This window comes from Sus scrofa, chromosome 1 (assembly GCF_054392235.1).
Source record: "Sus scrofa isolate SSC_HxYL_T2T_F1_AM1 chromosome 1, Sscrofa_HxYL_maternal_Yorkshire_Landrace_v2.0, whole genome shotgun sequence".
NCBI classification, from domain to species: domain Eukaryota; kingdom Metazoa; phylum Chordata; class Mammalia; order Artiodactyla; family Suidae; genus Sus; species Sus scrofa.
The window spans coordinates 51,471,981-51,484,474 of NC_139383.1; the positions used below are offsets into that span (position 1 = coordinate 51,471,981).

Sequence of the window (12,494 nt, forward strand, 5' to 3'; positions counted from 1 at the left end):
GCTCGTCTGGTGCTGGGCCTGAGGGCTGCAGTAACAAGAGCCAAGAAGGAACGTGATTGAGAACGTGGGCAGAGCAAAGATAAACTGGAACTGGTAAGGACAAGCCGGAGCCTGTGCCTGTACCTCACTGCCTTCAAGCCTTGACCTTGGATGATGCATGTGACCTGCAGGAGAAGCTGCTGCCCTTTGCCCTGGAACTGTGGACATTGGGTCAGAAGTCAGAGGAGCTTTGGGCCCCGGGGCTGCCCCAGGTACTGTAGCAGCTGAGCTGCAGAGATAGAGGTGGTTATTACAACTTCTGCCTTCCAAAGTTCATGCAAATTTTTATTAGCACTAACCCTCTTCAGGAATTCTGAGAAGCCTGGCTTCAGTTTAGATGGGTTGACACAGTGCTAAGTAAGCCACCACAGTTCCTTTTGGAACTATTATTTACTTTCTTTCTCTAGTCCCTTAAATCCTTTTTGCCTTTAACTGTTTTGTCTAATGTCAATATTCTTATGCTGCTTTCTTTTGTTTGGGTTTTGTTTGATAGACAATTTTCCATCCCTTTTTCATATCTTCATCTGTTATAGCCTTAGAAACACATGGCTCAGGTCTCCTGATCAGGAGGCATAATTGACCAGGTGCCCCTGCTGCTGCTCTTTGAGATTCACCACCTTGTTCTTGAGGAGCCAGGGTACCCACTGGCCACTCCTACCCAAAGACTGAGCAGATGGGGAGAACTAACACAGGTTTATTTCTGGTACATATAGGGCTCTTTAACCAGCTGATTTTGACGCAAGGACTCTGGATTAATATCACAAAATTCCCCATACTGCACTGCACTCCAGACTCTTCATGCCAGGTCCTTCTTGCCTCCTGTCCTGCACAGGGTTCAGATCCTTCAGACCCACATCACAGTAAGAAGGTTGCCCCCCCACCGACTTTGGCACCATACCCTTTTGTCTGCACATACATTTATCCAATACATTTCCTAAACATCTCATCCTGTTATAGTGTGTGCTTCTTGGAAAACTTGAACTAATACACAGTTTATGTGTGTGCTTTTAAAGCTTGTTATTAAGATGCAAATAATTTTATATTAGAGAAATGCAAATCAAAGTTACAATGACGATACCATCTCATTCAGGGCAAAATGACCATCAATAAAGAGTCTATAAATTATAAATGCTAGGGAGAGTGTGGAGAAAAGGGAGTCCTCCTACACTGTTGGTGGGAGCATAAATTGGTACAGCCACTATGGAAAATAGCATAGAAGTTCCTCACAAAACTGCAAACAGAACTACCATAAGATCCTACAGTCCCACTCCTGGGCATATATACAGACATACTACATATACCTGCATAAACTATAATTTGAAAAGATATATGCAGCCCAATATTCATTGCAGGACTGTTTACAGTATCAAAGACATGGAAACAACTTAGATATCTACCAACAGAGGAATGGATAAAGAAGATGTGGTATATATATACAATGGAATATTACTCAGCCATAAAAAATGAAATAATGCCATTTGCAGGAACATAGGTGGATCTAGATACTGCTACACTAAGTAATGTAAATCAGGCAGAGAAAGACAAATATATATCATTTATATACGGAATACAAAAAAGTGATACAAAGGAACTTATTTACAAAACAGAAACAAACTGACAGATAGGGACAGCAGACATAGAGAACAGACTTGTGGTTGCCAAGGGGAAGGGAGTGTGGGGAGGGATGGATTGGGAGTTTGGGATTAGCAGGTGCAAACTATTCTATATAGGATGGATAAACAACAATCTCCAACTATGTATAGCACAGGAAACTATGTTCAACATTCCTTGATAGACCACAATGAAAAAGAAAAAAAATAAAGAATATGATTTTAAATTCAGTCCGAGTTACAGCTGTTGGCCTGCACCACAGCCACGGAAACACAGGATCTGAGGTGCATCTGTGACCTACACCACAGCTAATGGCAATGCCAGATCCTTAACCCACTGAGCAAGGCCAGGGATCGAACCTGCATCCTCATGGATCCTAGTCGGGTTCATTAACAACTGAGCCATGAAGGGAACTCCCAAGTCTTTCTTTTAATAGACACTTTTAACCTACTTAGATTTATTGTTATTTATTACATATTTAGTCTTACTGTTTTCCAGCCTTTTTTTTTTTTTTTTTTTTTTAACTTTTAACTTGTTTCATGATTTCAATTGGACAGCTAAAGCCTATGAGTGAGTCTGGAAAGGCTTGAAAACTGGAATAATAAAGCCCTAGTTTGGTTGCTTCAAATCAAGATTATTTGCCACTCTTTCTATAAGATTGTTGTAGGATGGCTCATTTATTCACAGGAACTCCAACTAACACTGGTTCCATCTGAGTGCATGCTTCTGTAAGGTAGGCAGAGAAGGGAGACTATGCCAAACACCACTTGGCTCTTCAAGCTGCCATCCACCAGTGACACTTCCACCCTATGACACTAACCAAAAGGAGTATCTCGGTCAATTCTGAACTCAAATGGGCCGGGCAACGCAGTGTTACCATGTGTGTACAGAAAACAGAATGTTTGTGCTTGGCACTGTTGACTCTGTACCTTTTATTCCCCTCTGCTGGGATGGAAGCTATGAATTGTATTCTTATTATTTTAAAAGTTTTCTTAAATATGTCTTAAACATACCCACTAAATTATACTTATTTTCTTAAAAAACTCTAAAATTCATTTAATATTTTTATCCCCCCCAAGTTTAACAGAATTTGTAATAGTCTTTAACTATAGCTTTTTTTTTGCTTTGTTTTTAAAAAACAATTCATCAGTCAATTTTTTGACCATTGTTCTATATCCATGATCATATTTTTTATTTCAAGCTTTCTAATTTTTAATTTTTTTATATATACAAATTCCTCTTATAATTCTTCCTGTTTTTGTTTCATAATTCTATGTTTCTTTAAATCAGTAGTCTGCAACTATGGTTCAACCCTATCTGGCTCATTGCTGTTTCTATAAATACCATCTTATTGGAACACACCCACACCCATTCATTTATATATTGTGTATGGCTGCTTTCTTGCTGTAACAACAGAGTTGAATAGTTACAGAAGAGACAGTATAGCCAGCAGAGCTACTTTTGTATTTATGAACTGGCACTTTATCAAAAAAAGTTTGCAGACACTTGCTTTAAACGGATACCAGGACCTCATTGTTTTTTCTTTTGATCATCTTAAACATTCTTCTAAAATTTGTCAGACTATTTTACAACATTAATTTCTTCTGGAAGCCTGACTTTCTTTCTTTCTTTCCTTCCTTCCTTTCTTTCTTTCTTTCTTCCTTCCTTTCTTTCTTTCTTTCTTTCTTTTCTTTCTTTCTTTCTCCCTCTCTCTCTCTTTTCTTTCTTTCTTTCTTTCTCCCTCTCTCTCTCTTTTCTTTCTTTCTTTCTTTCTCCCTCTCTCTCTCTTTTCTTTCTTTCTTTCTTTCTTTCTTTCTTTCTTTCTTTCTTTCTTTCTTTCTTTCTTCCTTCCTTCCTTCCTTCCTTCCTTTCTTTCTTCCTTTCTTTCTTTTACCCATGCCATACAGAAGTTCCTGGGCCAGGGATCAAACCTGTGCTATAGCAGTGACGCAAGTTGAGGCAGCGACAGTGCTGGATCCTTAACCCGCTGTGCCATGAGAGAATTCCGGGAAGTGCTTCTTAGGACTGTATTTCTTTGTGTATTTTTTTCAAGTTGTGGATTACAAGCTCTTTTGGAGTGGAAACGTTTTTGTTTGGTAAGTGTTGTTCTTCCTTTTTTCTCTCTCCCATGTCTTCTCTCCCTTCTAGCTGTTTCTTTCCAGCTTGGGCACTCTGCAGAACAGAAACCAGCCTTCTAAGGCCCTCTAATCTGATGCTTCTTTCATTCCTGGTGATTGTGGGAGGCTTGCGCATCCAGTCATCAAACCAGAAGAGCAGTTTGTCTCATTTTACAGTGCTCTCCACCTTCAGCCTCTCTTGACTCACAGTGTTAACCCTTAGCTGAGGATAAATATTAGCAGTATGTTCTGAGCCTCTTTTTTTTTTTTAAATCAGAGAAGAAGGTAGACACCATAGCCACTAGCTTCATCTAATGCCTGCTTCAGAACCCAGGTGTCATTTGGAAGCAAGCTCCTACTTGGCAATGCCTGCTTCTAATCTAAGAAACCACCCAGCCTGCAACTTTGTCCGGCTTATCGATTTGTATTTCTGCTGTTTGTGTAACCACCAATTTTTTTTTATCATATTATACTTTTAACCTGGATCTTACTTTTTGGCTTTCTTTGAAATTGTTTAAATCTTTTTTTTTGGCCTGTGTTTGGAGCAGAAGGGTGTATCAGAGCATAAACTTATGGCACTATCTTGACTGAAAATCTCTATTATGTATTTTAGGTGATGATGTAATGGTACCAGTTTACTTTGTAATTCAAGACATAATCATTTACTTATGTAAACAATTTGCACTACACTTTCTTTAAATTCTTACCTATTTCTTCTAATCGGTATTTATTGAGTCATTGCCGTCTGTAAATGACCTCACCGGACTCTGTAAGCAATGAAAAAAAAATATGAGTCATTGTCTTTCAGCCTATGTTCTTAAATTTTAGAGGCAAGGTGTACTCAGAGATGCTACATGAAATAGTGTATGAAAAATGCTGTGTGGTAGAGCAGTAAGTGGTGCAGGGACGTAGTCCAGAGAAGGGACACAGGGCCTCCAGCTGGGACAATTAGAGGAGGTTTAGCAGTGAAGGCAAGATTTGAGATGCACTTGATAAAAGGAAAGAATTGGTATATTGGTTGAGCATTCATAACCAAAGCCAACAAAACAGGGCAAGATAATTTATGGCAAGAGGGTCTCCAGACACTCCCATAATTGTAATAGTGAGGTTGAAGCATTCTAATCCAATTTTAGAATGATATGATTCTGAGATTGCTTGACAAATCCATTATCCATAAAAAATTGGGATTTAGGGCTCCTAGTATATAATGAGCCTAAAATAGAAATCTTTTGCAAGTTGTAATGAAGATAATAACAAATCTGGATTTGGTACTGTAAAACTTAGAGTCAGGTTCTGACTTCATAAGATAAGCTGAGATAGTCAATATCTCTGAACCTCAGTTTCTTATATAAACTGGTATAAATATTTCTACCCCTTTTGCATAAATGGCAGTTGTAAAAATTAAATGAGAAATGTATGAGAAAGTGTTTTGTAAACAATCAAATTATAAGAAGATGCAAAGGGGTAGAGGATGCATGGTGATTTGAGATGAATTTCTTTGGCACTTTTCCCAATATAAGGTGGGGACCTTGCCCTGTCCCTTGACTCTGGGTGGATGTGATGACTTTTTTGAGGAATAGAACACAGTGTGAATGATGGTGTGACTGTTTCCAGGTTCAAATTTTAAGAGATGGGCAATTTCCATGTTCTGTATTATGGGAATTTTTGCTGTTGGAACTGAGCTACCAGGTTGTCAGGAAGCCCAAGCAGCCACATGGAGATGCTCACAAGCGAGGAACTGAAACCACTGAAAAACTACCTCAACTAAGTCTCCAGCCAACAGTTGTCAGCAGTTTAACAGGTATGTCATTGAGCCCTCTTGGAAGTACATCATTTAGCACTACATAGGCTACTCCAGTTGACACTATGTGAAACAAAGAAGCTGTCATTTTCTCATGGGGACATGAAAAATTGCAATTTGTAAAATAAATGATGGTTGCAGCTTTAAACCACTAAATTTTGGGGTGGTTTATCACTCAGCAAAAAAAAAAAAAAAAAAAAAAAAAAAAGACCAGAACAGGATATTTATCAAATGAATTACTACATTATTTCAGATTATGCTATAACTCATCATACATATTTTATTTGCTTCAGCTATAATGTTCATGATATATTTTGAGATATCTTTGCAATAAATATGTTCCAGAGCAAAGAAAAGAGAATTTAGCTAAGTCAGGCTTCATTAAAAGCAGCTCCACCATTAACTCTTAGATCCAGTAAATCCAATGATATTTGAAATGTTTATGACAGATTAGGGTGGAGCTTGTATAAAGTCTGAGTAGAAAAATCAGAACACAGAGGCTGGAGGAAAATCAGTATACTCTTTTTCTTTTGAAAAATAACTCTTGGTTTGCTTCTGAGATTTTGCAGAAACTGAATATCTGAACATGAAACAATAGATGACCATGTGACCTGAGCTAACTTGTTTTTCATTGGGTATTGTCTGATCCCGTCTAGACCAAAGAATTGCTTTCAGCATTCCTTTTTAATGCACTTCTGTGAGAGCCAAATTCTTTCAAGTTTTATCTGTGTGAAAAAATTTTTGTTTTGCCTTAATTTTTAAATGATATTTTCACAAGGTATAGAATTTTAAATTGACAATTTTCATTTTCCTTCAGCATTTTAAAGAGTTATGCCATTGTTATATGGCTTTTGTTGTTTCAGATGAGAAGTGTGCTATAATTTTTATCATTTTATTCACTGGAATATATTATGTGTATGTGTGTATCTGCTTTTAAGATTTTCTCTTTATCTTCTGTTTTCTGATGTTTGACTTTGTATTTATCCTGTTTGAGATTCGCTACATTTCTTTTTTCCTTTTGGCTGTACCTATAGCATATGGAAGTTCTTGGGCTAGGGATCAAACTCATGCCACAGAGGAAACTGAACCAAAGCAGTGATAATACAGAATCCTTACCTGTTGGGCCACCAGGGAATTCCAGATTCACTACTTTTTCTTTTCTTTTCTTTTTTTTTTTAACTTGGATTTGTGAGTTGATAGCTGTCAATAGTTTTGGACCTTTCTGGCCATCTCTTTGATTACTTCTTTGGTTCCATTTTCTTCCTAATCTATTTTTTTGGAATCCACTACATGTGCATTTGATGATTTTGGATGATTTTCTCATTTATTTTAATATTTTGTTTCTCTTTTCATTATAGTTGGGTGATTTCAATTAACTTGCCTCTGAATTTACTGATCCTTTCTCCTGCTTTTCTAGGCACTCTAATATAATTGAATAAATTCAATAGTTATGATATTATATTCATAAATCCTAGAATGTTTTTTCTTTTCTTCTTCTTTTTTTTTGTAAGAGCTCCTACTACTAGAAAGAAATAAAATTCCCCATTTGTATCCATATGTTGGCCACCTTTTCCATTATTTTTAAGGCACATTTATATTAAAATTCTTATTTGCTAATTCTAACATTTTGGACATATTTGGGTTTACTTCTGTCGACTGTTTATTGTGTTGAGGGATCACAATGTGCTGAATACCTGCATACCATAAAAATTTCAAATTTTATTCCAGAAATTATGAGGTAAAGGACTGTAATTGTTGTTGTTATTATTATTATTATTATTATTACTATTTTGGCTGTACCTGTGGGATGTGGAAGTTCTGTGGCCAGGGATCAAAACTATGCCACAGCAGAGACCTGAGCCACATAGGTGACAGCACTGGATCCTAACCTGCTGAGCCACCAGGAAATCCCCAAAAGACTGTAAATATTATTGACTTAAGAAAAAGGAATGCCTCTGCCTGGGACAGACTGCAGGTGATGAAACTGAGGCAACCTATTCTGAGCTGAGTTGGGTGTAAAGTTTGTTGTAGTTTTTGTTAGATCCATTAGTTCACCAGAGGTTTCTAATGTTTTATGAGAGGTGATAAGAATTAGTTGACCTGAGCACCAATATGATTCTTTCCGTTTCAAAGTCCAGTATCTTTCTTTCCATGTCACCCATCTTTGGGTTTCTTGTGGTGCGCTCTTGGCTCACAAGAGACTTACTAAATCTGTTTCTACTTTACTGCTTTGCCCTTAGCTTTTGGATTTCTACCTTCTTGCCCTCAGATAGAGGCTCTGAGTGACTTGAGGGATGATGTTTCTCTGCTCTGTTGTCATGTCCCCAGCTTTCAGTCACTGCACACTTATAGGAACTCTCTTCCTCCTTCCCCTGTCTGCAGGTTTAGGAGCACCACTGTGTGCACACTCTGAGGCCTCAGGGGCAGGGATTGCTCTCTGTTTCCTGCTGCAGCTGACATGCATGTGTTGGTGAAGGCCCTTTGGGATAAGACTGATAATCTGATGTGCAGACCTCTTTGGGATTCCCACCTATCACAACAGCCACATGTGCCTAGTAAAGACTTATTAAAATTTGGGCTGGTTTCTCCTTACCTCTGTCCTTGATGGTTTTGCTTCTCCTCCTCTGTGCCCATGGGTTGGTTTCTTCTCTTCCTAGGAATTATTCTTCCCTTTCTGGAAGTTAATTCACTTATATATCTTTTTATCCTCAGCTCTCTAATAGGAAAGAAATCAAAACCATGATTTTATAATTTGTTTGCATTGTTCTGTTTGTTAGAGTGGGAACAGTGGTCTCATGACTCTATACATCTTAACCAGAAGTACCTCTACCCTATTCCTTTTCTGCTTTGAATAGTCGGTTATTTCTGATGTTTGCAAACAAGAGCCAGAAGTGATGTTATTCATCAAGAATTAAAAAAATAGAAATATGTAACAATTATAATCACATCAATTGAATTATGCAATTATTTAATTTCAGATAATAGTTAAATAATATTTATAGGAAATTACTATAACAAAATACATATATATGACTAATGCTTCAAGACCTTAGATCTCTTTTTTTATGCTTGCACCTGTGGCACATGGAAGTTTCCAGGCTAGGATGGAACCCATGCCACAGCAGAGACAACACCATATCCTTAACCCACTGAACCACCAGGGAACTCAAAGACCTTAAGTCTTTTTTTTTTTTTTTTTTTTGTCTTTTCTAAGGCCACACCCATGGCATATGGAGGTTCCCAGGCTAGGGGTCTAATTGGAGCTGTAGCTTCCAGCCTATGCCACAGCCACAGCAATGTGGGATCTGATCCATGTCTGTGACCTACACCACAGCTCACGGCAATGCTGGATCTTCAACCCACTGAGTGAAGCCAGAGATCGAGCCCGCAACCTCATGGTTCCTAGTCGGATTCATTAACCACTGAGCCACGACGGGAGCTCCCTCCAAGACCTTAAATCTTTTGATTCAACTAAATTTCATTTCTTATTCTTCTGTCCAGAAGCAAGATTTTTTAAATTGTATAACTTATAGATAGCCTTCTTCATAAATATAGGAATATAACCTTTTTTATATAGCCTCAGACTTTTACTTACCATATATAATATATACATATATTATATTTTATATTCACACACTTTGATACCATTAATATTTTTTCTTCCTCTTTTCTGGGAACTCTACAATTTCTTATAATTCTGTGATCATAGGAAGACCAAAACTAGATATTGTATTTAAGAGAGAAAGAGAGTGCAGTATATGTACTATTTTATTTTATTTTATTTTATTTTTGGTTGTGCCCTCAGCATGTGGAAGTTCCTGGGCCAGGGACCAAACCTGTGCCATAGCAGCAACCCCAGCTGTAGCTGTGACAATGTTGGATCCTTAACCCACTGAGCCACAGAGGAACTCCATGTTTATTAATTTTACTATATTTTATATGGGGATGCTCCTGTTTCTTCCAGGGATCACTATATATTCCACAAAATGTTATCACTTTAAATTATTATGTGTTAATTTTGGAAATAGATACAATGTAAACAGGTAACTATTGGTTTGCTTAATGTCTCATCAATTAGACTCTATACTCCTTGGGAGAAGTGACTTTGTCGCATTTGACTTGAGTAGGGATCTAGCACAGTAGACCATGCAGGCACTCATTGATGTTTACTGATATGTAGGTTCCAATTCACAATTGCAAAGAGCCAAAATGGTTAATTTATAGTAAAACCTGACCAGATCTGACCTCATTTGGCAGCACAACCTTATCTGAACTAACACAAAAGTATTTCTAGTTATTAATTAACCCATGTATAATGAACATTTTAATTTTGGCTGATGAAATACTGAACATTTTACTATAAGGGTCTACTCTAGGTCCTGCAAGTCACATTCCATGATACATAGTAGATTATTATATTTTCTCTTTAAAATCCCCCAAATTCTGGTTTATAAGACACATCCTGGTTCCAAAAGTTTAAGATAAGTGATTGTAGACCTTTGCCAGCAAATGAACACTTTCTGGACTGTGACAAAGACTGCTTTTTCCTCTGTAGTTACATCATATGTCACATATTCTTTTATCTTTTATCAGATAAATGCCTTCTTGGATTCTTCGTAGCCATCTTGAATTAATTTCTACCTTTCAGCTACATAGCACCTGACTACATGAAGGGTGTATCTACAATTTCAACATCCAGAGTTTGATAAAAATGTGACTTTATTTACATGTAGATATAGATATAGAACCATGTTTTCTGTTGGATAGTACAAAATGAGGTTGGGCATTTCATTTGTAGCAATGTGATTCCAAATTTTTCCCAACCTATAAGAGGCATTGATAGGTCAGTGACGGTCATGTTAGATCTATAGAACTACTCTATTTTCTCCATGTACGAAATCTTTAATCATTTGTAAAATAGCGATAAAATAGACACAAGAGTTTCAATGCTGCAGTCCGTGCCATTCACTGCTTTTTGATATGGACTGCTTTATATTCTGATTATGCTGCTGCTGTAAAATGAACAAAGAGTAACATGGAATTTGATAAAGACAAGAAAACTTTTATTAAACTTTTACAACAGTGAAATAAATTATTCATGCAATTGCATGAATAATGGTATCCATGCTGATTAAATCAGCTAAGAGGAGGCAAAATATTCACATGCATGGCGTGAGTTCCATTTTCAAACAGTTCTGAAATGAAAATGTAATATAAAACAACACAGTAGTTGGTCCCCCCAAATGGAAAGAAAAAAATGTGGAGTACAGTATTAATTCAAAAGAGAAGGGAAAGGTTTAAAGCACTGGCACTTCTGAAATCCACTAGCCAGAAGGAATTTTCAAAGACAGAAAAAATAATCCATCACTTCAAAGGAATTTAATGAAAAGAGAAACAGCAGAGATGACTCGGGTGCAAGAAGGACAGATCTAGGGCTTAGAGAAGGGAGAGAATGGCTATTTATGCAATGAACCTCTGCCTAGCTTATTCTATTTGGGGCTTGAATAAATAGGATTGTCTCCAAATTGGGCTGCTGGGCACATGCCAGCATTTTGGGTTGGTCCAGAAAGGAGCTGCTGGTGGTGCTAAATAAGGTGCTTCCACATCTCCTCCGCCACCTGCTTGAAGATTTGTGACTATCACTTGTCCTTTCATCAAAATGTTCACAAAAAGAAAGTGTCAGAGTTCACAGTTCTTCCCTTTCCACATCGCTGAGCACATGAAATGGAGGAGAAAACCCCTGCCACCCACAGAATTCCAAAGAGCTGAGTGCACGCTGCAGAACACACTGGAAAGTGGAAAGTTGGAGGGGGGCGGGGTGGGATAGGAAACACAGCTCCAACTTGAGCCTAGTAAAGAGTAGGGTTGGAGAGGGGGAGAAAAATGGGCTCATGGGGGAAGGAGTCTGTCCAAGTGGTCGATTTCTTTACCCACGATGCACAACTCCACCTTTAGAAAACTCCTTCCCACACACAGGATGCTTTTCCTGATGAGGCGGTCCCTCTGATCAGCATGGGGGTGTCTGGGCCAACAGGTAGGGACAACTGGAGGCCATCTGTGTGTGCAGGACTGCCTGCTGACATCCCACTAGCCTGGAGGTGCGGTCCTTTGTCTCCCTTGGTCAGCGTGGTGTGTGGTACCTGCTGGCTCAAGTATCACCCTGACCTTGGTCCGTACTGTCAGAATGCCCTCCCTGGGGTACTGTTCCATTTCTCCTCTGTCTGTTTTCCTCCTCTTCCCATGTCGCTGGGTCCACACTCCTCATTCACCTGCTCTTAGGACTTGAAGGGCAGATTCCTGAGCATCTGCCAGACTCTGGGGCTTTTTTTTTTGGTCCAGGATGCCCTTGATTGGGTCTAGAAGTAGACAGAGAGGTGGTGGGACCTTCACTGAAACCCTTTGCTCCTCAGAAGGAACATTATAGTTATTTCAGTCTTACCTTAAACTTTCTTTGAGAACAGCCATCTGTTTGTAATCCCAGTAGCCCAATCTTTCCAGTTTTCCAGGTATCCCCTTTCGTTGGGCAAACAACAACCAGTTGGGTCCCATCCTGCCTGACCCAAGGAAGCCCAGGATTGTTCTCCAACATGAATGAGCATCCTTCTGAGAGTCTCAAATTCTCTTAAAGCTCTTCTGGCTGCTGCTGGTCACTTCTCACCAGGGTCCACTGCCCCTGAGCCCAGGCCACCAGCCTTATCAGTATTCTTTCCCAGGCTATTGCCACTAGTCATCTCTTCCCAAAACCAGTAGCTATCATGTTTGGCAGAATCAGTGAAGCCCTGTAAGGTATAGGAGGCCTTCATAGCACAGATCGGGAAATGCTTTAAAGGATTGCCATTGGAGTCAGTGAAGGTCTTTCAAAGGACCCTTGTGGTCTCTCCCTCTTCTAGAGGCCCCTGATGTGTAGTGCCCTGGTCTTACACTTC

The 12,494-nt window shown here is 38.7% G+C and overlaps 1 protein-coding gene across 5 annotated transcripts in view; it reads left to right on the plus strand.

The window, feature by feature from the left end:
• LOC146406071 (uncharacterized) overlaps positions 1–12,494 on the plus strand; it is a 35,795-nt gene continuing 23,301 nt past the window's right edge. Inside the window, exons 1-3 of one of the 5 annotated variants that reach the window (XM_085016537.1) lie at positions 1–251; positions 3,558–3,746; positions 5,382–5,568. In XM_085016537.1, coding sequence (XP_084872663.1) covers positions 3,645–3,746; positions 5,382–5,568 — 289 coding nt within the window. In that variant the 5' untranslated portion in view covers positions 1–251; positions 3,558–3,644. Of the gene's footprint in view, positions 252–3,056; positions 3,747–5,381; positions 5,569–12,494 lie in introns of those variants that run through there. The other 4 variants (XM_085016529.1, XM_085016520.1, XM_085016540.1 and 1 more) reach the window with 4 other exon arrangements.